At 41.5% G+C, this 26,812-nt stretch overlaps 2 protein-coding genes across 4 annotated transcripts in view; one reads left to right on the forward strand and one right to left on the reverse strand.

Moving 5' to 3' along the window:
- Positions 1–42: 42 nt before the first annotated feature.
- sarnp (SAP domain containing ribonucleoprotein) lies at positions 43–11,046 on the forward strand. Of its 2 annotated transcripts, none has more exons than XM_066671057.1 (11): positions 43–167; positions 839–938; positions 1,257–1,300; positions 1,505–1,563; positions 1,806–1,854; positions 2,119–2,192; positions 2,993–3,030; positions 3,603–3,628; positions 3,719–3,787; positions 10,638–10,724; positions 10,894–11,046. In XM_066671057.1, the coding sequence occupies exons 1-11, from the start codon at positions 135–137 to the stop codon at positions 10,933–10,935; spliced, it is 621 nt and encodes a 206-aa protein (XP_066527154.1). In that variant the 5' UTR covers positions 43–134; the 3' UTR covers positions 10,936–11,046. The 2 variants fall into 2 exon arrangements, with proteins under 2 accessions (XP_066527154.1, XP_066527153.1); XM_066671056.1 differs by lacking the exon at positions 43–167 and adding an exon at positions 192–336.
- Positions 11,047–13,001: 1,955 nt separating this feature from the next.
- The window catches only part of LOC136696235 (growth/differentiation factor 11-like), a 31,595-nt gene continuing 17,784 nt past the window's right edge, over positions 13,002–26,812 (reverse strand). Inside the window, exons 2-3 of one of the 2 annotated variants that reach the window (XM_066670439.1) lie at positions 20,437–20,810; positions 13,002–17,772 (exon numbers count right to left, since the gene is read on the reverse strand). In XM_066670439.1, coding sequence (XP_066526536.1) covers positions 17,395–17,772; positions 20,437–20,810 — 752 coding nt within the window. In that variant the 3' untranslated portion in view covers positions 13,002–17,394. Of the gene's footprint in view, positions 17,776–20,436; positions 20,811–26,812 lie in introns of both variants that reach the window. The other variant, XM_066670438.1, reaches the window with a different exon arrangement.

Genomic DNA, 26,812 nt, shown 5'->3' on the forward strand with positions numbered 1-26,812 from the left:
TCTTTAAATAAAATTAATGTATAAAAATAAAAGCTGTGTGAGGTTGTATTGTGTTTAACGACCGCTGGGCGGCGCCACTCCCTGAATCCTGAGCGGTAGCAGAAGGAAGCAGACTCCAAACAGAAGGGTCAGTAATGGCTGAAGTCGTGGAACTGCAGAAACTGAAGGTAAAAACTGGTAAAACCGTTTTTTTGAAGGTCTCAAACACTTTATTAATTCAATTAATGTGGGAACATTTAAATGTTCACGTCTTATTTTCGTGTTCACGTCTTAATTTCGTGTCGGCTTTTCGAACGAGCCCGTGATGCTAAAAAGCTAATGGTAGCTAGCGCTCAGGTTAGGATTTAGTGCCTTTTAAGCATTCTATTTATACTCTTTCCCTTTATTAACTACGTTGGATAACATTTTATGAGCTAATACTTGACTAGGCACGGCAGATTAGTGAACTGTTTTAGCACATATTAAGCTCGTGTAGCATACGTTGTTTAGCGTCGTATGAGAATTGTCCGTTCCACCTTAAATGGCAGGCAATTGCTGCACGGTTTAAGGTGGACTGGAGAAATCGAAACACGCCAAGTCGAGCTAATATAACGTTAGCTTGTAACTTGTGCTCGTAGAAAAACATTTTGGGAGTTAGTGTAAGGTTTCATAGCTGAATACCATCAAATACACCCTGCCATGTTCTAACATTTAGTAAACCAGACCAGAGGAGTAGAATTTCTTTACTCAGGAAAAATGGGGTCAAGCTGCTGATAAATATCCTTTAATTTCAGCTGAAATCCTGGATGAACAAGTGTCCACAATATTTGTTTCTATTTCCTTTTAATGTGTTCCTCAGTTAGCGGAGCTGAAGCAAGAATGTGCTCTGCGGGGACTGGACGTGAAAGGAAACAAAGGAGATCTGATCGCCCGGTTGCAGCAGTATATCGATGAGCAGGGTGTGTAATTCTTGCAGAATTGCTTTTTATATGTTTTTCAAAAATGTGTTTAGCGTTGTGTTGTATATCCTTTTTTCCTCTAATGTCTTTACTCCACTGCCACTGAAAGCACTGTGATCTTAAAGCCTTCATTGTGTACAGTAAATTTGCTTGGTTTTCTGGCTTCAGTGTTATAAGTATCTTTTTTTACATGCTGAATAACGTTAAGATGATGTTATTAAGTGCCCTATTAGCCATGCCTACCTTAACGTACACACTGTTTTAAGGTTTTTATAAAACTATCCTTTCTAACCTCGTGTTTTGTAAATCTACTTTCAGAGGAAGACGTAAACGAGGAGGAGGCTTTAGAGGAGTTTACAGAGGTGAGTGATCTTTTAAACATAAATTCTTCAGTGTCACACTGACATTAATGACTGTTGTTTGTTTATTGTAAGAATACACAAGCTGGCATTTAAAAGTAGTCAAAGCTTATGTACATTTGTAAATCGTGTTCTTATGTATGGAGTTAGATAAGGATGGATGTAGTTGTGGATACAGAGGAGTAACTTGGAAAATAAATGTTTCAGGAGGTTTCCCCCAAAGAAGAGGAAGTTGCCCCAGAAGTGTCTGCACCCGAACCTGAAACGTATGTACGCTTTAGAGTAAATACTGTAGACTTCAGAGGCAGAGATGGTTAGTGGTGTATTCTGATCACTGAAGGAACTCACTGAACTTAGTGAAATCCTAGATGAAAAGAATTAAAGGTTATATTTTGCCCAACAGATGGAGCTATAGCCCTGTGTATAATTATAAGCAGTGTTTAAAATGAAGTTTGTTACTGTGTGTGTGTGTACACAAGAAATTAACATGTACAACCTTTTTTTGCAGGGAGGTTAAAAAAGTTGTCAAAATCAACCCATCTTCAACAGTTGATGAGGTATTTTAACCACAGAATGCAGACATCTCCACATTTTTCTCTCTCTCACACATCCTGCTTTAACACACCTGCATCTGTTTCAAAGCCACATCTAATCAGGTGTGTTTAAGAAAGTCCTCTGACTAACAAGGACAAAACAGAGTATGAAAGATCGAAAAATAATGAAATCTCAATGTAATTATCATAATTTTAAAATAAATTGTTTTTATTGAACAATGATTTATTTTTTTTTCTTTTCTCGCGTCCTCATCTCCCTCTCCTCAGAGACTACTGAAAAGAGCCGAGCGCTTTAATCTGCCTCCGGATGCAGACAGCAAGAAAGCTGCACGAGCTGCAAGGTCAGGCCTCCTACTAATATTCATTCATTCATTCATTCATTATCTGTAACCCTTATCCAGTTCAGGGTCGCGGTGGGTCCAGAGCCTACCTGGAATCATTGGGCGCAAGGCGGGGAACACACCCTGGAGGGGGCGCCAGTCCTTCACAGGGCAACACAGACACACACACTCACACCTACGGACACTTTGAGTCGCCAATCCACCTACCAACGTGTGTTTTTGGACTGTGGGAGGAAACCGGAGCACCCGGAGGAAACCCACACAGACACAGGGAGAACACACCACACTCCTCACAGACAGTCACCCGGAGGAAACCCACACAGACACAGGAAGAAAACACCACACTCCTCACAGACAGTCACCTGGAGGAAACCCACACAGACACAGGAAGAAAACACCACACTCCTCACAGAGAGTCACCCGGAGGAAACCCACGCAGACACAGGGAGAACACACCACACTCCTCACAGACAGTCACCCGGAGGAAACCCACGCAGACACAGGGAGAACACACCACACTCCTCACAGACAGTCACCCGGAGGAAACCCACGGGGAGAACACCTACTAATATCACTGTTCAAAACAAGTTTAAAGGCAAATCTTGGATTGATGAGAGAGAAATGAAGCGTCAGTGTTGATTAATTGGCTCAGTACACTCTCATCTTGTTTGATGGACAACAGTAGTGTACTCTGCCATTTAATAAAATATTGTACTATAATTAAGATAATTAAGGTGAGGCCAGTGAACAGTGTTTTAGAGTCATGCTGTTCATATAACCCTGTTTGTGTTGTTCGACAGGTTTGGGATAGCAGCAACGGCAACAGCCCCCTCCAAAGGTGAGTGAGCACCTGATTGACACACACACAGCAGGGCAGTCTCATGATTAAAATAATCACATTATGTCCCACGTTATTTGAAGTCATATTACTTTTGAAGTGTTAAACACCCCCTTTTTTTCCACAGCGTAGATCAAATTGTGCACAGTGTAGGTTTTAGAGCATAAATGTATTTATTTTTTTCTGTTATTGTTTGTAAAATGAATCCTTACTGTGTCTGTGCTATGAATGGATTTTCCCGTTTTTCCTGTCAGTGTCCAGTGAGAGCAGCAGAGGCCATGTTCAGTTTCAGTCGGTCCAGCTGCTCCATGACTGTAGCTTATGATTCTTTCTTACAGTGGGTTTCTCAAACAGAACTGGATTTTTTCACTTTGATTGATTTGCTGCTTGTAGATTTCATCCATAATTCTCCTACAGCTGAAGGTTTTAAGTATTTCAGGGCTGTATTTGTACAAAAAGGAGATCACTGCACATACAAACAGTGTAATTGGTTAATGTCACAGCACTGCTTCGTTGTGTTTGACATCCATAATGCTTAGAGTTCTTAGAGTCTTTTCTCTTGTGTTTTACAGGAACCTCTGCTATTCCTAAAGCCAATGTGAGTATGATTCTTTGTCCATGTGTGTATTGACCTTTTGTTCTAATACTGAAGCTGATTTTGAATTGTCCATGATGTTTTCTCTGACAGGTGGATGTTGAGGTCTTAAAGAAGAGGGCAGAGCGATTCGGCATGAATGTCTCCTCTGTCTCTAAGAAGGTATGCTGATGTGTTTAAAAAACAGTGGTGTCTATACCCCTGACCGTTGTAATATTATTATTATCGTAGTGTGTATGTATTGCACCCCACATTATGTCTCTTTATTGATGGTAATACCCTGCCATGTTGCTCCTCAGTGTGGTGCTTTTCCACTGAAGCTCTGGTGTGTTTTCATATTTCACTGAACAGCGGAAGTTGTGGTTGGTGAGAGGCAGATGGTAATAGATGGTGGTTGGGGGTAAATGGGTTCCAAATGCAGTAAATGAGGAGTAAATTGAATTATGGTAGCAGGACCTTCCACTGGATAGGCTTTTTGCAGGAAGTGAGCAGCAGAGACCTCGTATGTAGGTGAATGTTCCTTTCCAGTGGGTTGACAGTTCAGCCATTAATGGCAGGACTTAGCAGTGCACAGATGAACTCTGTACGAACTGAACAGAAAAACTCACACACTCATGAAGCTCCGTCCAAAACGTTTGAGTCGGGGTGGGGTTTATGATCCAGAACTAATCCTTCAACATCGTTACCTTATGTACTTTCAGTTATAGAGCATCATTCTCTATATATAGTTTAAAAAAGATGATTAAATTCTGTTTTTTTAGCCTTACTGTGTGTGAATGTTAAGTCATTGGTTTGGACAACGGTTTCACAGAAACTCCTTGCGGTAAGTTTTTGGAGAAGTGCTGGTGTCATGTGTAATAACAGCGTCAGCTTCTTGACAAGTTTTGATCGCACAATTCAGACAGCTGTGTTCCAGTAGGGGTCACTGCAGTTATGAAGTCAGCTGGTTTTTACTGTCCTCTAAAATTTCAAGATGAATGGATGAGTTAGAAAGATTTCAGAATTATGTTTGAAAAAAGTGGGGATTTTTTGCTAAAGTAACTTTTTTTTGGAATGTAATTTTGTTCCAACAGAAATATATATCTGTGATTTCAGATGAGAAAACAGAACTGATCAGAAGTAGCTGGACGCTTGAAATATTCCTTAGTTAAAGGCTAAGCACCGCTTTATGGACCTCCATGAATATATCAAATTATTTTAGTTACTGACATGTATAAGTATGAATTAAAATGAAAATAGCTGCTTAATTTGCTTTAAAACTGATAATTTTATTAAACTGACGGAAAAACCCGAGCTCGCTACGGAAATTCTTGAACGCGACCGTGACATTACTGCTGGACAACAGCTGAACAATGCCGCGGTAAAACACCGTTATGACTGACTGTTATGACAGTATCTAGCTAAATAACCAACATTATTCATGACAATAGCCTAGCAATAAGCTAAACTCAAATTTAGAGGTACCGTTATTCTTGTAAATGTGATCGAAGTCAAACTGGAATTCATCCGACACTATAAACCTCCGTAATGCAGCTACGTAGCCGAGTATAATCTGAGCCACCGAGTTTAGCAAGTCAAGCTAACGTTAACTAACACCAACTAAAACAGGTGAAGTGAGTGTCCTTACCCTGTTTACCTCCATGTTACAGAGGCTCTTGAACACCTTTCGTTGGTGTCCTTACATGCCCATATTGTTGGTGTCCTTACATGCCTTTTAAACCTTATTCCTTGAATTAGTAAGAAATAACATGTTTTCTGACTATCAATAAACACAACTTAGGAACTCAAATTCCACTGTATTTATTTGTTTGACACTTTCATATCGCTGGTGCTTAGCCTTTAAGAGCAGGACTCAATGATATGGTGTAAATAAAATGTGTGTGTGTATATGTATATATATATATATATATATATATATATATATATATATTGCAGTCTTTCTGACAAATAGTGCAGTTTTGAAATAATTTGTAATTATTTTCAATAAATGAAAGGCAATGGCTTTTTTGTATAAATTGGTTTAATACTTTAATGGATTTTTTTCTGCTGATTGTTTATAACTCAAATAAGCTAAATACCTGTAGTATTAAAAGTTGAGGTTAACGTAAGCTAAAGTTCAAACTGCAGTTAAAAAAATTTGAATTTAAAATTGCCCTCTTTAAAGTTGTGATTTCAATATAAATTATTAACCATTCAGCCCTAGTCCACATCATATTTTACAGCAGTTTCACCTCATAATACCCCTATGCCTTAGCAAGTAATCCAGGTTCCTTCGTCAGTCCTCCTTGTGGTGTGTTATGTAATTCGTGGATGAAGCCAAGTCGCTGATGCATGCAGAGACCGGGTCGTAGCAGCAGGATGAGTTTGCGGGGATTTGCAACTGGTCTCACCGTGATACCCCCCGCCCGATCTGCAGTCTCATTTTCTTTTGAGGTTTATTGTAGTAGGGGAGGTGGTGTCAGGGGGCTTGCCTAATGAGGGGGCAGGGCGCTGGGCACACTGACCTGCCTGGCGTCAGGGGAGTCTCGCTCAGACTGACGTGATTGTTCAAATTACTCATTAAGGATGCGGCATCAGGCAGAGCTGTTCTGGCAGCTGGTGGCGAAAGGGAGAGGAAGAAGGGCAGTCTCTAGAATGGAGGGGTGAGGGAATAGCAGAGGTCTTTCACAGAGCGAAAGGAGGATGGAGATACGGGATGGGAATAAGTTGGGAAGGGCACAGGGACTCGAGTGCGGGACTGAGAGGGGTGAATGGTCTTTTTCCCAGTAGCCCATGTTGCTCATGTTGTTTTCCTGCATTCAGGACCTTTATTTGACACATTAATGAGTTGAATCAGAAACAATTTCCTTGACAGTGAATCTCAGTGACTTCTTGATTTTACACTTTGGCTCATTGCTACGTGTGGCGTGCCAAAAAAGTATAAAACCTACACTTCCGCACTGGTTTACAAGAAAAGCACTGATTAAAATACTACTAGCCACGTACCACTTAATTAAGTGATCTTGTTGGTCTTTGTCGTCTAATACCGGCAAGTACATTTTAAAGAAGTCAAAACAGAATGATGTCTTTTTGGCACAAACTTCACAGGTTCAGTTTTGGTAAAGGGCTTCCAGTCGTGGTATCATTTGTCTTGAGACCACCCCGTGACAGTGTTTAGTCCAGATGTCTCATGTTTACCTGTGTCACTGCTGGCCATACGATTATGGCAGTGTTTTCCACAAGTTAACGGTCCCCTGGGATCTTCATGAAATCTGTGACATGCTTTGGTCCAAATACCACAAAGATCAACACCCCCCCCCCTTCGCTCTATGTGGTGTGCTTTGTTCATGGCCACTGTTGGGCATAAACACTTAGAGAAACATTTTAAGTGGAATGAGAAATTTCACATTAAAAGTCAAGAAACCGGCTTTGTTTAATTGATTGTCGCAGCAGTTATCTGGAAATTCTAATCAGAAGGGCTTGAATCAGAAGTTAACTGCTGTACAATTTAAGGGGGAATGGAAAATTCAAATGGGAAGCCGACTCCAGCCTTTTCCAGGAAGCTGTTAGTAAATCTGAACTCGTGTTTAGTATCTAATAATACCATTTAGCTCAGAATCTTCCTTATATCTGTATTTCGGGGTGGTCTGTGTAGCCTGCAACAAAGCAGTTCTTGTTCTTAGCTCTTAGCTTTGCCACAATCCAAGCAGGTCCCACACATCCTAGAAAACAACGGCTCTGGTGCAGCTCAGCAAAGGTAGTTAACAAGTTGTGGGTGGAGGTTCTCAGCTAGGGGGCATTATGCTTGGGTGCAGTTAGCATAAGAGACTTGTTGAATTGTCTTATTTCAGAGTGTGGGTTTTCTGACACTCCAGATGCCCCAGTATATGTTCACGTGCACTGAAAAAGAGAGACATATGGGACCCAGAGCTTCTGCCCTTCGCTCCTCAGTGCTGTGCACTTGGGTCGTGGTGAACGTATCTCTTCTGGCTCTGTATCATTTAAAGGAACAAGCGCTGAAACCAGGCATTCTGAATAGGGCAGCTGCTGTGAGGTTTGATATTTATTTTTTGTGAAAGTAGGTCACGTTTCTTTAAGACCCCACAACAATAACGTCAGCTGGAAAAAGTGGTGTAATATGTCTCCTTTATGGATCTGAATATAACCGGTTAACTTTACCAGTGGCAACATAATTTACCAGTTGATGGCGAACGTCTTTTGTCAGTTTTTCTCTCCGAGATGGAGTGAGAGATATGGGCTGGAGCAGTTGGGGTTTGGTTCTAGAGAGAATGAGTTGATGAATGTGAAAATGCTGGCATTTTGATAGGGGTAATTTTCTCGTGACAGAGCCTGGGCTATCCCATGAATCAAAATCTGTCACGAGTCCATACGAGATGGAGGGCCGCCCATTGTGGGTCTTGACACCCATGTGAGCGACCAGAGCTGCAGGGGGTCAAGTGTGACACATCATTATAACAATGTTGATTTAGTGAGGCCACAACGCAACAGACCTCCTCCCAGGGGGCTAAAAGGGGGATGGACAAGCAGGCTAGTGGACAAGAGAAGGGGGCCCACTACTCTTCATTGGCAAGGCAATCAGTCGACAGCTTGCAAATCGCTCCCTACACCACACACCCTACCCCCCACCAACAGTCCACTGTCTTTTATTGATATTTCTTTTCTTAAGCTGCTTTTCAACACAACGTTGACCACTTCGAGAGGAGATGTTCAGGTTCATGCGCCGCCCAAAGCTGGATTTGTTTTTCTTTTCTCATTTCCATCTCTCAGTCTCTCAGTTCCTTCGTGTCAGAATGCCCATGACCTTTCACCTTTGAACTTAGAGGTTGGATTTGTTCCCTGTAATGTCAAGATAGGCTCTGACAATCTGCAGTGGTGATTTCAGGTGAGGGGGGTGGAGACTGTTTCATGGGATCTTTACCTTTTCATTAATATTGTTACCTGATCATAGGAGCAACACAGTGATAAGTGAGTTGAAGAGTAAGTAACTTAGCATCGAGGTTTGGAAACATTCAGTCAGAACTATATAAAACAAATGTCACACACTTGAGACATCCTTTTTTTTTTTTACAGGTGTGATATCTACTCCCTCGAGTGTCTTCACCCAGCTTGGCTCAACAGCTGCTTGTTAGGTTTAGATTAATAGTTCAGTTATTTTCAGCTGTAAATAAAACATTTTTGTATTTTTTTTTTTTTTTTCATTATTACGCTACAAATTAATACGTTTTTAAAATCTGAGTGTGTTGATATAGTGATGGACTTATAGAAATAGGAAATGTAATGTTCACGTTTCCTAAAAAATACATTGATTTTGTGCCTGGTGCCTATTATCACTTGTTGTTTTCCCTGGCGCTTTACAACTCGAGCTCCATAGGCACATTGACAGTGGCTGAGAAACAGCCTCTTGTCCTGCTGTAATTATGCACGCGCACACACACTTTCACATACATGCATCCTCTCAAAGAGTCGGAGGAGGCCATATGCCCTCCTTTTCCTGCACAATGCACATCTCACGACGTCACTTCGTTACGAGCATGGCCAATTAAGCAGGAAAGTGTCCGGTTCCACTGGCATGTTTTGTTTGTATGTTGAAAATATTATGCAGCAGGATTAAAGCAACACATCCACTCTAATTGAGAAGTAGGCTTGGCAATTCCATTTTGGTGCATTGAAATGAATATTTCTTCAGCAGTGGAGGAAAATATCACTGCTCTTTGCTGTGGGACAGTTTACAGCAGGTTTTTACTCATTAGGTTGAAGAGTAACTGTCACTAATTCAAGCTGTTCTAGTATGGCTTTCTGAATAGAGAGCAGAGGCCCTGTATTTGGCCCAATATTGTTTGAGGAGGCAAAAAAGAAAACATGATGAGTGTGGGGGCACACTGGAGCCAGTGAAATGAACTTGATGATCTCTGGAGATCGAAATGAGATTGGCTTGCACTGTATCAACACTGTCACCAGCACAGAGCAGTGCACTGTGGGAGATGACCCCCTGCCGGGCACTGAGCATTGGCTGTGTGAACTATGGAGACCCACAGAGCTTTTCAGCCAAGCTCCCGGCTTAAAAATGCAGCCTATTTTACGAGTCATGCTATAAATACAAGCTGATATGCTAGTTATCACACTCCAGTTTCCCTAGAGTTTTGCTAGTGTGTCCCTTTGTAACCTGTGGATTCACCTGAAAAGCCTACGTAGAAAACCAAGCCCAAAATGTTGTAGGACTACTCTTAGGGGAAGGCTTTTGGCATTCAGTCACAGCAGTGTCCATGAGGTCAGATACTGATGTTGGAGGATTAGTTCCACTGTTCCACAGCCCAGTACTGACCTCGAGCACGTTGTCGTTAAGCTCATGTACAGCTTCTCTCCGGTTGTACACTTAAAGGGGTGTCCATAATAATTATATCCCAATTATGTTTTCAAGCTTCTGACCACTTTAATGCTTTCACAAAATGTGCACCTCCAACAGGGCCTTAGGACACGAATTGGGACAGGGCCTGAGATTTTGAATGTTGTGTAATATCCAGCTTAGGCACCGGGAGCAGGGAAAACATTAAACTGTGAAGACAGTGGGCCTCCAGGATGAAGGTTGGGAAACATTGAAATATTCAAAGAAGGACCAGGGAGCAGCTGTGTATTCGTTCACACCCTCTGACCGCCCCCTCTCCGTTAATTCCCACACTACACCATGCCCCCCCACCTCCCACCCCAGCTCACATTATACAGGGCAGCAGATGATCAGGGTGACAGCTTATTTAAACACAAACACTTGAAGACATCTGATCAGATCAAAATAATTTTTTTTCCACATTTAATAAATCGGTTGTAAGTCCTCTGTGCTTTTATGCATCTTTTAATGATTGCTTTTTCTGGTAAAGATCTTGAAAGTGGGTTGAAAAGTCATGTTTTTAAGATGTTAAAATCTTTTGGTTTGGTTTTTGTTTTTCAGTGATGTTCAGTGAATTCTTTCTCGTGGTTTTGGTCAAATGTGACTCAATCTTGTGCTGTTTTTCTGCAGGTTGAAGAGGACGAGAAACTGAAGAAGAGGAAGGAGAGGTTTGGGATTATGACGAGTGCAGCCGCCGCTGGAGCTGAAGATTCTGAGGTATTTTTTTAAAAATGCGAAGTAGATTAAGATTGCTTTCTGAAAGAAACAGACAAACGGGGGTCATTTTGAATATGTGCTAGTTTTAATATATGAACTTAGAGCAGTATGGGTCTCACAGTGTTCAGGTTTGTTCATACGTTTCCTTGTGTTTTTGTTGATCTTTCAGGCAAAGAAGAGAAAACGAGCCGAGCGGTTTGGAAATGTATGAAACTGAAGCTTATTTGTTTTTTTACTTTTGTATTTTTACTCTTCTTGACACGTGTATCTCAACCATTTGCTTATTTTGAGTTATGTACAATAAACATCTCTTTTCTCTACATTTGTTGTGTAAATGAAAGTTCTTGGATGGAAAGAATACTGTATGGATGAATAGATTTATAAAGTCCAGATTTATTCCAGATTATAAACAGAAGCTCAGCCGCAGGGTTATAAACATGCATCAGTCTCCAGGGCAGAAAAGTTTGGCCAAACTGACATCTAAGCTAAATCTCATCTAGAGAGAGTCCACTCACTGGTCTCCTCCACTCACCAAATGTTGGTGTGTTATATTCAGGCTCAGAGCCAGGGGAATGGCGACTCTTGGCTGGTAGCCTTCATCCCTGCTATTTTACCTCTCTCTCCCTGAGCCCTGATGTTATCCCCAGCACAGACAGCTTGATCACTGTGGAGTTGAGAAAAGGCCTCCAGCATTGTTTTGGTGGAGTCCTTTGCAGTGTGAGGACCCATCTGGACACAGATATGTTAGTGGTGGTGTCCTTGCCAAGCCATTGTGGATGATATTGTGGTCAACCATGAGTGGAAAAGCCATCTGGGCAGAAAATACTGGTGCCTCAGTGTGTACGAGTAGCAAGGACATCTTTCTCTCAAGAATATTGTGAATGCATGCTTCAGAATAATGTATTTGTTCAGGTAGAACTGCAAAATCCTAGCCTGGGCATATTAGTGGCCTACTTCAGCAGCAGTAAAGGCAGGGATTGCTGGAGTTGGCCACTGCTTACAAGATCTTAAACATACATCTTTGCCATGAAGTAAACAAAATACCACATGTTTCAAAGTCTTAATAAGAGAGCACTAACCTTTGACAGTTTGTGCTTTCTGGCCAGTGTTGTCTTCTTTTCCCAGTGGGCCGTAAAATGTGAAAACGACCCCGTGTCCAATCCTTCGTACCTACTGGCAGTGATTACAAACCTTACGTCAGTGTTTGCAGGCCAGAGGTGGGTGGCCTCTGTTAATTTGCATTAGCAAAGAACTCCAGACTCATTTGTGCTTCGGATTCACTAAATTACATTGATGAGAGGCCCTCCTATCAGGTGACACTAATTGGGTCATGCTGCACTCCATACGTGATTCAAACAAAGGCCATCCAAAACTGGATCCTGTCCTCGGGGCCCCTGCCTTTCACTTTCCCCAATTAGCCTGGACAATTAACGACTTTCCTGCAGTAGCAGTTTGGGAAGTTGATTGTTTTTGAAGATATGGTGTCATTTGTTTTGTTATCTGGAGATAATAGTACTGAGACAAAAATGTGCACATGGCACTTCTTGCCATTGTCAAGTGTCATCGCCTGGGCCAAAGTTGAGTAGCGAAATTCGAGTGGCTTTGTGTGACTTCCTCCTGAATTCCTCTAATGATTCCAGTTTTGTGAATGGTCCAGATTTTCACCAGCGTGTTGGCCATTACTATAAAAATGGAAGAGTTTCTTACACATTAGAACTAATGGAAAGCTCAAAAAGGGAAATACACTTTGGAAGTGTGGAAAATTCTCTGCTTTTGATGATCGAAAAACATATTTTTACAGAATGTGGTGAAGAAACATGAAGAAAGGTAGGATCTGCACTTATGTTCACAAGGTCAATCATTCATCTTCTGTAATCACTTCATCCTGATCAGGCTCATGGTGGGTCCAGAGCCTACCCAGAATCATACAATCAAACCTGAGGACCGTTTCCCACAGACAATCCATCTATCAACGTGATTGGACTGTAGAAGGAAACCGGAGCACAAGTGGAAACCCGGGGCGACACAGGGAGAACACACCACACTCCTCACAGATAGTCACCCAAAGAATGGCTCAAACCCAGGACCCAGAGTCCCAGGATCTGTGACATCATTTACTTGAATAAAAACTAACATCTATACAGCGAAAGATAAAATAAAGGACAGTGAAATGAATGAATGAAATACGTGTTGAAATACACCTTTGGATAGTTTTAAAGGAACACCTGTGACGTTGTTGGTTCAGATTAATAAAAGCCATTGCTTTGTTTAGGCTAAATAAATGATTTATTGTAGAAAAAGAGAGCAAACAAACAAACATGACAAAACAAAATGATGATCAAGTTTCCATTTACACAAAAAAAAAAAAAAATCCAAACTACCAATTTATAATTCATCTACACAACATAAAAAAGTGGATGAAACAGCAAGAAAAACAGCAGGTAATGCACTGAAGCGGAGATCCTGTCCACTGAGAACAGTTTGGGGTGTGAAGGTTTATTTACACTGAGACTGAACTATGCAGGGCTTCTGTCAAAGCTTAGTACATAAAGATTTCTCTTTTAGTTTTCTATCAGTAAGAACTCCCTCCTTGGCACAACTGCACCTCCACACTGCCCACACCTTCCTCTGCTAATCCAGTGTCCATTTGTCACCTGACTCAAACAGCATGCCTCGACGTGATAAATGTAGTGTGGTCTACTGTGGTCTATGTCCTTCTCTGAACTTCAGTACATATATCATTCCTCCTGCAAACGTGGCATTCTTCAGGGTATTTACACCCACCTTTAGGATCTAGTATTAGGGCCCATATACAATACATTCTGAGTTTCGTTTTATCCTCTGAGGTCCTGTAATGACATTTGTCATAAGTTAATTCTGTCGTGACCATTTTTTTTCAAACTCTGTGCCCAGGCAGTTTACGGTTCTCTGGTTTAAAGGCTGATATATGCAAATGTTATCTGTTCTGATTGGCCGTCCCAAAATCACTCCTAATGGGGCAGTAATATTTCACACTCTGCAATCCGTAAATCTTCAAAACCCCAAAAATCCTGCAAAGTTAATATAGTTTTGCATTCTGACTGCAGACTGCGCTGGTCATGTCTCCGTATTATTCCTGTAACCCAGTGACACAGTGCAGATTTCCAAGCTGTTTCCTTTTTACAGGGTAAAACTCTGCTTCCAAACTGCCACTTGACAAGTCTCCTGAATGAGCCCCCAACCGTGTGAGACTTAAACGACAAACATCTTCTTCTGTACATTTTTTGGGGTCATGAACACTGTGTGTATACTGCCACCTGCTGCTACGGACCGCAATGCACTTCTTTTGGTTCAGTTGTCCATTTTCTGCAGAATCGTCTGCAAAGAGAACTAAAGAAACTTTCAAATGAAACACATTCCATTTAGTTTTGATCTCGTGAGGTTTTAGAGGTAGATTTCTCTTGGACGTTGCTGTGCCATCGGCTACAGACGACTTAACTGAGCTTCTGTCTCCATCACTGTTCGTTCTCGTCCCTATTTTGGTGACAGTGTTCATTTTTCATTCCTAAATCAAAGCATGGCCACTTTCATCCACACAGCACAAAATGAACAAATGACCAAACACCAGCTCAAACCTTTCATTCCAGTCCATCAGTCTGTGCTGAATTTAAAGTCTGGAGGGACACGGACATTGCCTTTGGATTCCTGCAGCATCCTGTGCTCTTTAATGCAGTTTCTGGGGTTATATGGTCCAGCAGGATGAGAACGATTTTCTTTTTTAATTGATGAGAAGTTTATTTTCTTTTCAGGGAAAAGGAGGAAGATGACAGGCCTCCGCTTCAGACGAGAAAGGAACATCAAGAAAGTGTTATGGTAATGAAAAATGTGATGAACCTGGACAAACAGCTGCTGTTTATCCTCCTTTTTTCTCTCATTTGTTACAATCCATGTACAAGCTCGTTGTGCTCACAGAAGGTATAATACACATACAGACAATAACATGACTCCTCTTGCCGTTCCCATAGTGCAAAATTTATTGTTGGTAAGGTAGAGTGCCCAGAAAGGATCTTTTGTACCCCTTATTTTTAAAATTATATACATATATTATTTATATATAATGTCAGAAGGCTCCTCCTTTATCCAACAGCATAGTGCTTTTGTTTCCAACAAAGGGATATTTTTCTTTGCTTAGACATCTGGTGAGGATGAGACAAATGTTCAGCTTTCTAATCTATCTTTTATTCTCTTCTCTTTTTCCTTTTTAAGCACTTCCAGAGTTCACCATACCAGCGAGGGTGGGTAAGGGGTAGGAGTGGTCTTTTATAGGGACAAACCAAGAAAAACATTTAAAAAACGAAACAAAAATATATGAAAAAAAAAATAAAAAAAACCTATAGTCTGTCTTTAACCAAGCTATGGCTGTGATAACGCTGTCTCGGATAATGTGCATCGGATATGTTCAACTTCAACAATGCCACATTCTTTTTTTGCAGTTCTCTGGGTTCTAGAGTATAGCTGGGTGCTTTTGTACTAGGTTCAAGATTTGTATATTTCAAGGCCCTTATTTAGATAGAGATTACTGTGACAAGCCTGTGGATAGGACCTTTTTATTAAACAGTGTGTGTGTCTGTGTTATTTTATACTGTGGTGTATATACACACACTTTCAGCTCCATATCCAGAGACTGTTGGGCAACTCAGTGTAAGTTTTCTAGATCATTAACCTGCAATTTCAAGCTTGCACCTCCGTTTCCCCAGTTAGTATCTAGAAATCAGAGAACCAAACCAGATGAAGTCAGGCAAATCTGGAAGGATTTGACGACAGACAGCACCGACGAGGGACAAACAACCAGAGTATGCTGCTGGGAATTGGATAGAAATAGAATATGGAAATAGAGTATTTTCATTAAAGCATTAATGGAACATAGAAGCATAAATTACACTTAAGTCCACACATCCATAATCTGCGGTCAGTTCTCCTGCGGAAACTAACAATCCAGCCCTAAGACAAAGTCCTGGACTGATGCTGGAGAGGTCACGCCACCGTCGTAACTCGACTGCCGGGGCAAACCCTTTTCCTGTTCTCTTTTAAAAGCACTGAAAAAAGCCCTTTCTTTCTGTCCTCTTCTTCTTCTTTTTTGTCTTTTTACAAGATCACAAGTAAAAAGAAGATCAAAGTGACCATGAAAGGGTCCTGCAACTTTTGGGAATCTCGCACTGTGGTGTTAGCTGCTTGTGCGGAGGGGAGGGAACGGGGGTCTGCCCTAAAATCTTCACCACTCTATGACTCTTTTGGCATTTATATATTTCTCTGTGGTGTACCTCTAAATGTATACACCAATCAGCTGAAACTAAAATGACCTTCCTGTTTATACATTGCCTGTCCATTTTCTCAGCTCCACTGATCATACAGGAGCACTTTGTAGTCCTACAATTACAGACTGTAGTCAGTCTGCTGCTTTGAACACTTTGTTAGCCCCTTTCACCCCCACAGGACCCCCACAGAGCAGGTATGATTTGGATGGTGGGTCATTGGTGCAAATGGATCATACACACAATTGCTCCTGGAGTTTGTAAACCCCCTCAGTGTCTGGACTGAGAACAGTCCACCGACCAAAAACATCCAGCCGACAGCGTCCTGTGTCACTGATGAAGGACTAGAGGACGAGCGACACACACTGTGCAGCGACAGATGAGCTACTGTCTCTGACTTTACATCTACAAGGTGGACCAACGAGGGAGGAGTGTCTCACAGAGTGGACAGAGAGTGGACACAGGGTTTAAAAACTCCAGCAGCACTGCTGTGTCTGATCCACTCTACACCAGCACATCACACACTAACACACCACCACCACGTCAGTGTCACTGCAGCGCTGAGAATGATCCACCACCCAAATCGAAACTGCTCTTTGTGGGTCATAAGCATGGAGGCAATTTTAATGTTATGGCTGATGTGTGTGTGTGTGTGTGTGTGTGTGTGTGTGTGTGTGTGTTTAAATATATATATATATATATATATATAACAGTTTTGTACGAGGGTAGCTAATTCATGTGGAAGATTTTGGGAATGTACTATTAAGAAGAGTGGTGAAACATATGGATTCCTTTAAATGTGTTATGACTGAAGTGAGCTGATTTTCTTAAGGTCTTTGGATGGAAAATACAAATGCTTTAATCTGTTTGTTATTATAGGGTTTTGTAAGACTCTTAGGGTTTTGTAGGTCTTCACGGTTGTGATCGGTTCCCAACTTAACTAAAGACTGTGAATGTGTGTTCTTGGCTCTAACCAAAAAGAGGCCATTTTAAACCTTTACGATCACTGTACCAATATTTATAGAAGCTACATGTAAAATGCTTACATCTCAATATTGTGTTTGGCCCTGAAAAATCTAAGGCTTAAAAAATCTCTTTTAAACTATCCAACAGATCTAAAACGGAAGGTATACACTCTGCCTCTTATTTCTCTCTCACCAGATGGTCTTCAAACACTCACCCTTTGAAATAGCTATCTGAATCTGTGCCACTCGGGTCTTGGTGTGTGAGTTATTGTGTTATCTGTTGAACTGTTGAACTACAGTGAGAAAGTAAAGGAACTGGCCTCTGTTGTTTTTGTTGTTGTTGTTGTTGTTATTGTTTTTGTAGCTCTTCCAGGACACGAGGGACAGGGAGTAGGAGAAGGAGAGACAGTTCGTCTAAGAACAGCCACAGCGGTCCACCACCATCCCCGGGATCTTGCCATGAATGATCTGCTGCTTGTCGTTGAAGTAGAGCATGTTTATGGGGGACATCTTGGTGGGGGTGCAGCAGGGGCCGGCTGAGCCTCGTGGGTTGGCGTGCTGCACCAGGTGAGTGTGTGGATACTTCTGCATGAACATGTACTCGCACTGACCCGAGCAGTAGTTGGCTTTGTAGCGCTTGGGAGCGATGATCCAGTCCCATCCGAACGCCTCGAAGTCCACCGTGAGTGGGTAACGGCAGCAGCGAGATTCGGTCGAGTGTTCGTCACAGTCCAGACCCAAGTTCCTCCTCGAACGCTTGGTCGTCTCCAGAACCTTCACCTCCAGGAACGGCTGCTGGAGATCAGGGGGAGAGAGAGAGAGAGAGAGAGAAAGAGAGAGAGAGAGAGGGAGAGAGAGAGAGAGAGAGAGAGAGAGAGAGAGGGAGAGAAAGAGAGAGAGAGAGAGAGAGAGAGAGAGAGAGAGAGAGAGAAAAAGAGCGGGGTAAAACAGTGAGATGGGTCAAGATACAATAACTTGGAAGTGAGTTACAGTGATTTTGCTGCTCTGGGTGTGTGTTTTTACTACTCTTTATAACTACTGTGTGTGTGTGTGCCATGGATGGGTTAAATGTGGAGTCTAAATTGAGTTGGTGTGAAATTAATATTAAAGCACGTTTCAGGTTTATATTTTTCCATTCATTTTCTAAAAGTTAATTCAGGGTTTGTGAAAGGTACCATATATTTGCAACATTATGACTATTATAATTGTAAATATTTATGTTTAATGTATTATTAGGATATTAACTGTCTGATGGTGACTGTCTGTGAAGAGTTTGGTGTGTTCTCCCTGTGTCCGCATGGGTTTACTTCCTCAGTCTACACTCCCACGGTGTGTGTATGTGTGTGCGTGGGTAGGTTCCGGACCCACCGCGACCCTGAACTGGATAAGGGTTTCAGATAATGAATGAATGAATAAATGATGATTAAAGAAACAAATAACTCAGGAATGAGTCTTAAATTCAAGGGGCTGAATTTGATGAGAGACCGACATGATTGGATCGTTTGATAAATTATAAACTGTTCATTAGAGTCACACTAGAGAAGGAATCGCTAATTCCACTGTAAAGCATCCTTTTGACTCTCAGTGAGATGCAAACGATTGTCAAAATGTTTAATAGAAGCTGACGTTTTAGACGACACACTTGACCTTTGACTTCCTTGTTTAGTCCTAACCTTGACCCTGACGTACCTATTCATTCTCGTGAGATTTTAAATCCAGTGTCTTCACATATCATTGTTCTCCACAAAGTCCAGATCTCATCTCGTGGTGAAGCAGTTGGACACAAGCAAGAGTTTTACCACAGCACTGGGGTGGAGGAGAACAAACCCAGAGGCCACTGAGGTCAAATCCTGTCAGCTTGTACTCTGCTTTCTTTGTTGAATAAAGAAAAAGAGGAGAGAACCCCAAGAGGTCCAGCAGGGACTTTCATTCTTTCTTTTGCGTTTTATGTTGTTTTTTGTACTCTTGCTAAAGAGGCTCTGATCTTTTTTCTTCTTCCTCCCTTTTAAAAACACCTCGCTGTGTGAGGGAACGGGCTGTTGCTGACTTGCCAGAAAACAAACGTGCCCTTTATACCACCAACAATGGTCTGAGGTATGTAAGAGCATACCTGTCAACAGACCTGCTTTACCCACAATTCTTCTTACTCTGACTCGGCTCTTGACATGATCAATGTCTTCTAATTCTCATGCAGTTTGCTGAAGAGCTTTGTTTGGAATTACTGACCTTGCACTCTTAAGTGTGAACGTTCCTTAGATTGAAGTCTCTAGCTGTTATAAAACATACATTCCTCATAAAACTCCTGTATAAAAAAATCACCCCTGAAAGGATCTTTAAGGAACCAAGACTAGTTTTCCTATAGCAGAGATTACTAAGCCAATGTTTGTGTTTAAAGGGGACATATTATTGACAAATCACCTATTCAGTGCATAAGCACTAGGGTTGGGAGTACAAGGGTAATAACATATAGTGTTGTATTTAAAAATGTGGACGGTATCTCGAAATGAGGGCAAATTATGATGTGTGTGGTGTGTCAAATTCCTGTTCTGTGTCTGACTAAATTAAGCACAAGGTCAGAGTTCATTCAAGTGCATTTAAGAGAGCCACAGGGAGGGGGCACTGTGGGAGCACATTGACTGGTGATGTCATACTCTGAAAACAGGTAGGGGAAAAACACAACCCAGTAAACAGACAAAATACTTAGAAGACCCTTCACTCGACTCAATATACCTAAGACCTTATCCTCTAAATATGTTTGTTTTGAGCCTCAGTTGCCAGAAAACCATCTGCTGTGGTGTGCCAAACCACATATGTGGTCAAAACCCTTCACTCGACTTTGTGCTCACAGATATGAAGATCAGCGTAGCCCGACAGTGCACCCCCTACACCCAACTCCTCCACACAGTAAGAATGTATACCGTGTTAATATTTTCAGACGGTATGACGGTATGAAAAATGTGGATACCTCCTATCCCTAATGTGCATATTAAACTGTAGATCTTGAGCCCACCAACACAAACTGTGAAACAAGTCCACCCAGCCAGAAAACATAGGTTAAACGTAGCCTTCCTGATTTTGTGCTGTTTCTTATAGTGCAGTAAACTTAAGAACGACCCTGCTCCCCTGTCTGAGTCTCTCTAAGTGCACAGATTATCCTCAGGTTATAGGATAAGAACCAGACGTTTGAATCCAAATCATATGTTAAAAATAAACTCATTCATTCATTCACATTGTGTAACTTCAACCTGATCAGGGTTGTGGTGGGTCCAAGGCCTACTAGGTATCAGTGGGTATAAGGCAGGATTCATCATGAAACTTCCACAGGAGATTGTGGAGAGTAAATAAAATGTCTATTATGTGAATGATGTGCCTCTTTAAAGATCTTAAACTCAAAGCCCAGTGTTGGTTATCCTGGCTAGGATCAATGGTGTGAGTAGCAGGTCTAAGGGTCCTTACCAGCCCTTCTTCTCCAGGCCTAAGAGAGGTCACTGCGAGGTCATTTCCACTCTCATCAAATGCGTTTATGTCAATGCCCCAGTTTGTGTGCGGCTGTTTGAACCAGTTCTGCAGGACGTGCTTGAAGTCGATGCTCTGCCAGTAACCCGAGCGTGAGTTCAGTTCAATCTTCAGGGAGCGGATGCGGATGTGCCTACTCCCCTGCTCTGTGACGGGCTTTAATCGAAGAATCTGGAGGTAAACTGTGGAGGTCTGCTGAAGAGGACGGAGGTAAACCCACAGCTGAGCTTTCAGCACCTTAGTGAACATCAGCTTGGGACTGAACTTAAAGAAACAGCAGCTGGGCTTCCCATCAACTTGAACTATAGGCTCCGCTGTGGAGAGAAGAAAAGAGAAAATTATTTCAGTGATTCAGTAATACTCAACATGAAGACGCCAACTGTAGAGTTTAATTTGTATAATAACCATAAATAAGCTTGAAATTAAAGGGAATCTACTGGAGCATCTGCACAAGAGCTTAAGGGCACCATGCTTAAAGCCAATCAAGTGCTAGAAAGATGTAAATTGGGCTGTGGAGAGTTGCAGCTCCAGCCAGTAAATTTGGGGTGATTTGGAGTGGTGTTTGTGACCCAGAATCTATCGTCCAACATTAATAGCTGACCTCACTAATGCTCTTGTGGCTGAATGCTATGAAATCTACAAAGCAACGTTCCAACATCTAGTGTAGTCTTGAAGAACACAGGCTGTTACTTCAGCAAATGGGGATTTCTCCATTAACGTGCTACCTAGAACTAACCATCAAAATTGAATTTTTAATATTATAAATAACCACAAAATGAACAACAAATCAAACTAATTCCAATTTCACATTAAAGACATACTGACATCATTTGTAGACATCAGGAAGCCAGTAACTGTAACACGAGTAACATCAGTCAACTGTAAACAATATGCTCTCCAAAGATAGCGATGGATCTAAATCTCTTCAGCACCTTGGACAGTGGCTATTTAAAGGCTAGTTTAAACTCTCAAATATTCGTGATCAATTTGTTGTCATAGCCAGCAAAACTAATTGTAAAATAATTCATTATCGAGGAGGTAAAGTGGCCAGCATTGTATCGCGTAATGTGATGGGCTACAGATTTTGTGCAATATTCTTCAGCTGATATCGGCAATTTTGGATCTAAATCTCACTGTCGTGGGGGCACCATAGGTCTGCTTGCACTAATACAGTTCCAGCCCCCTGACTCTTTAAAACTCTGGAACATGAACAAGGAAACACTTGGCAAGGAGAAACTCCAACCTGGAGGAACAGGGCAGGTTTGCCCTTAAGCAAGAGGACACCTCGTATCCTGCAGAACCTGGACAACCTGGAGGAACACAGTGGCCTGGCACTTAAGCAAGGGAGCAACTCACACTCCATAGAACACCACCCGGTTATCTTGAGAGACAACCTACAGCTTTCCAGAGGTGGTAAGTGAACAGAGTTTATCAGTAGGTAGAGCATTAGTTCATGAAGCTGAGCAAACTTGGGTTACATACCACTTCTATTGAGTGGATGCTTGTTTCTCAAGCTCACGACTTTGGGTTTGTTCGAGTTCCACAGGGTGCAAGGTGCTCCCTCCTTTAAAGAAAAGGCCACCCCGTTCCTCCATGTTGGAGTTTCCCCATGCCAGGACGACCCCTCGTGTTCAAGTTCCTAAAGTTCACCCTGTTTCTCCACATTGTTTGTGGTTTTGCAGGGCTTAGGGTGTCCCGTCACTTAAGGGGTGTATCACCCTGTTCCTACAGGTTGTTTTGGGTCCCAGAGGTTGTTAGGTGTTCCCCTGCATGAAGGGCAAGTCTGTCATTTCCTGCAGGTTGGAGTTTTTCTTGCCAGAAGGTTCCCTTTCAAGTTTCCGGGTATTTTTTTAGTCCCTGCTTGCGCCTGTTTTGAAGTGAGAGAAGTAGGTACTAAACCAAGTTGTGTGCATTCTGTAGAGCACAGATTGGCCAGAGAGACAAATCTACACGTTACAGTAATAATCATGTTTGTTTTTTTCTCAGAATCTCAATGGCAGCTTTTTGAAAAGGTTCAAATATTCCTTGTATTAGTGCCCAAAGAAAAACTCCAGTGAGGGCCAGATGTGCAACAAAAAAACCTGATCTGAAAGAAATAGGGTGCGGAGCTGTGTCCAAGAAAACAAAAGCAACACAAATGCACAATGAGTAAACAGCACCTAACGCTTCATGGGGGAGCTGTGGTAGTGGAAAAGTGCTTCGAGCTGTGCCGAGCCTAGCTGATAACACACAGGAGACTGCACAGTGTGTCTTAGAATTAGGTCAAGTTTTCAGTTGCAGTATCTCACAGACTGTGAAGACTGCAGAGTTATACATTAGATAACTGTACACTGTAAGTTATGCCATCAACAAAAGTGACGTCTTTCACCATGAGATCCCCTCGACCCCACCTCTCAAAATGTCTGGTCATATTAATGATGGTGATCTGCTAATTGGTTCAGCTGTTATGTCATGTCTCCAGATCATGAAGCTGAGATTACTGCAATCAAAGCAGTGTCCTCTTCTATTGTGAAGAGTTGGCCAAACGCCCTTGTTTTGCTGTGAAAGTTTGGCAAAGGAAGCTCCTTCTACATGTCTAGACCAAGGCCCTCTGGGAAGGTTTTATACAAGACACTGGAACATTTCAGTATAGGTTTGATGGCATTCAACCATGCAAGCATTAGTGAGGACTGGTACTGATGCTGAATACTAAGTTCTGGATCTGAAAATAAGAGAAATCTGTTTCCAATAAACTCACCAATAACTTAGATACTTAGCATTACACTTTGATCATTTTAACAGCGTGGTTTCAAGTGTAAATATAAAAAGATAGTTATTATTTCTTCAATTTATAATCATGTTTGTAGTAGCTATATTACAAATAGTACCCATGAATATTCTGATACTTCTAACCCCATCAGACACCCTCACAAATACACCATGTTACAGAAGGAGGGTCATTTATGATTTTCTGATCAAACAGTAACTGATCAAACAGAATGTGAGGACCACCTTGCAGTACCTTGAGTGGACACCAGGGACATGTGAAGTCCACATAAGCCAAACCCCCTCAGTTTAATCCTCAACAAAATAAAGACAAAATGTAGGCAAAATAGTTAAATGAAGACAGCAGATATTCTTAAATATTGTCCCCAATGTCCCTCAAAAGCAAACAACAAATAAATAACCATGAAAATCTGAATTAAATAAAAGTACTTTAAGAACTACAGAAAGAAGCAACATTCCTGGAACCTATGCAAACTTAAACTTGTACATAGAAGCACCAAACAACCTAGCATCATGTTTGGTCTCTCATCATTGTTTTATACAAAGAAAAGTGTAGTTCTGAGTAAGTTATATTAAAACCAGAATAATTCTGACCTGAACTGAGCTTGTGCTGTAGACCCCTGAAAATATGCAAATCCCAAATGCACAGTTCTTGTAGATATGGAGCAATCTACAGCTGTGTGTATTCTCTCTTCATTGTTTCCTAAAGGGAAAAGTGTGCCTCTTCCATTTTACATAAACTACAGGGACCTGTCAATCATACGCAAATCTGGGGTAGCTCTGGCAACCCGTGAGGGTTTCCTGTGTCAGGAGGTCATCTGGAGAGCTAGGTCCAGTTAAGAAATGGGATTAAGGGTCAGCACTGTCAGCCTTTTACATCCCTGGTGCTGCAGAGAGGGGTCAGGCTTAATAGCCAAATTGAGTTTGAAGGTCAAGGTCAGCCCTATGGCGATGGTAATATCCAGAGGCCAAGGCAGTACGGGGTCAACTAGGGCATTTGCTCCAGGCCACTCCCTCCAGGCACCCACAAAATAAATATAGATAACCAAACCCAACATATAAGTAAATAAACAATACAAATTTAATACACAGAAATAATGATCACCTAAATATACCATTCCAAGAATAAAACACACTGCAGTTTTCAAACACACCATCAGATATTCAGGCTGGTAAATGCTCAGGCACAAGGGCAAACAACCTACAATTTCGACGAGATCTCAGAGACTGAGCTAGCCTTCACCCTCCTGGTTGGTAACAATGCTCAACTAAAATTAAAATCAGTATATAAATGAGTACAATATCAAAGAGGTTGAAAATGCAAGTGATGGATTTTAATGCTACCACTGTTAACGCTGCTATTGTTGCTTCCTTAGTCAGGGTTAATTCCCCCCCACTTGTTTTAAGAATGCTTATTAATGATGGCTCATATTTCCGAGACTCAATAAGACTTAGTACCAACTAAAAACACTAATCCTGTGTATGTCTTCCGTATTAAAACTTCTTGAAAACATGCAGCTGACCACAGCACATCTGCAGAGAGTGTTCCCTGATTCTGAGATGGAGCAAACTGTTTACAGGCAGAGTGAGAGAAAACAGGGCCACATTTCTCTCTCAGCAGCTCGAGCGCTACCTCAGAGTGTTGTAATCAAATTAACAGGGCAGCATAAGGGACATGAATTTAATGAGGTAAAGAGAGAATATCCATTATCAGGCTTGAGTGGAAAGTTGATAAGGAGCCAAGTGAGTGAGCGGGAAGGTCCTTGGGCTCTGGTTCGCAGGTCCACTCATTAGCGAGTGTAAATTATACAGTGTCTCACGCTGGAGAGACAATATGGCAATGTTCCTCGCTCTGGGTTGACGAGGTCATGGCAATTAACGTCCGTGTTGTCGTAATGTTTATGTGCCGGAAATAAAACGCCAACCTATCCTGCCCTGGGCCTGGATTTCCTTCTGTTTATGAGACAGAAAGCATGGCTAAACTGACCCTTGTTTACATTCACATTCATTGAAAGAAATGTGCATTACATCACATGTTCATTTTTAGGGATGTAACGATTCACCAAACTCTGTTCAATACATGTGTTTCAAGGGTATCTTCTGTTAATATCTTAATCTTTCCATTTTAAATTTGTTAGAGCATTTATTATTATAAAAATACAATATTCAAACCAGAAGTATAGGGTCCCGTTTAATACTCTAGCTACCAGTGAATATATTAGATCTCCAAAAATGCATCTACAGATACCTGTAATACTTGCATTTTAAAAACAGTTGCTAAAGAAACTGGAACAAGTGGTGTTTATCACGTAGCTGCTGTCATAGCATCAAAATAGTAAAATACATCGAAGAACAAACAAGAGCATGCAAGCCTGGATTTGCTGAAGCACCATCGGTTACAAAGCATTTTTAACACAAGTGCCACAGATATTTCAGTAATGAGGATGAAGTCTTCCATATGGGTCCAAAAAATACATCCCTATTGTTAGCATCTTATGGTGCTTTTCCACTGCATGTGTCCGGTTCTACTCGACTTGACTCTTCTCTAAAAATTTTCGTCGGCCAACAGCCCAAGCAGCATATAAACCTCTTCAAAACACCTTGAGGTAATGAACTGAGCTGCCGTTGTGAGTTCAATATAAATCAATGTGAAACCTGCTGTAACTTAAGAGAGTAGAAAAGCAAATTAGCTGAGCTGAGTCGAGCAGAGTCGTGTAGGTTCCATGCAGTGGAAAAGCACCATTTGAGAGTAATTTAGACTTGTTTGACATCTATGATGTTTCATACAACAATTCATGTGACCCTGCCTAATAAAGGGCCAGAAATGTAAGAGCCTGAAAATGTAGATCACAGATTTATATTTATAGGGAAGATATATATGATTGTTTGAATAATATATTTTGTTTTATGACATTAGATTTTCACATTTTACATGTCACAAAAATGGCACAGAAATGTTTAATTCAACCTATATATATATATATATATATTTATATATAAAGCAGATTTGGACTGACAGTGACAATTTAAAAATTGCTTTATGTAACGTCCTTCCAAAGTGACAGAGAATATATGCGGCATGTTTCTTGGTTCAAATCTGCCGAGCAATTTCACACGTTAAATTATGCTGACCTCTGCCAAACGCCCTCAGAACCACAGTGTCAGAGATCGACTCAAAGGATTAGGCTCATGTGACAGAGACCACAGCGCGAACACATACACACACACAAACACACACTGCTGCTGTCTCTTTACATCACACACACACACACATGCACTACACACACCAGCATCTGCAGTGAGGATGGTATGGGGGTTTGGTCCTTAAAGGGGAACATTTCCAAACGTCCTGCATAATGAAAAAGTTCAGATTTGAGCAAAGGCATTGAGATCATCGCCACTCTGGAGAAAGCTACTGACTCAAAATTGTTCACATTGGTGGCGAGTTGAACCAGTGGTCAGAAGCCTGTAAAAGCTTTATGAATGCACTGTATTTTGTCAAACTGTGTTCAGCCTGGATGCCCTTTTAAAGCCCATTTATAGCTGAGAG

This window comes from Hoplias malabaricus, chromosome 5 (assembly GCF_029633855.1).
Source record: "Hoplias malabaricus isolate fHopMal1 chromosome 5, fHopMal1.hap1, whole genome shotgun sequence".
NCBI lineage: Eukaryota > Metazoa > Chordata > Actinopteri > Characiformes > Erythrinidae > Hoplias > Hoplias malabaricus.

Bases quoted from the DNA above. Each gene is read 5' to 3' on its own strand.
- sarnp (XM_066671056.1), top strand. From the start codon at position 241: ATGTTCACGTCTTATTTTCGTGTTCACGTCTTAATTTCGTGTCGGCTT. The intron at 2,193-2,992 runs GTCAGGCCTCCT...GTTGTTCGACAG, and splicing joins AAAGCTGCACGAGCTGCAAG to GTTTGGGATAGCAGCAACGG. The intron at 3,788-10,637 runs GTATGCTGATGT...GTTTTTCTGCAG, and splicing joins TCTCCTCTGTCTCTAAGAAG to GTTGAAGAGGACGAGAAACT.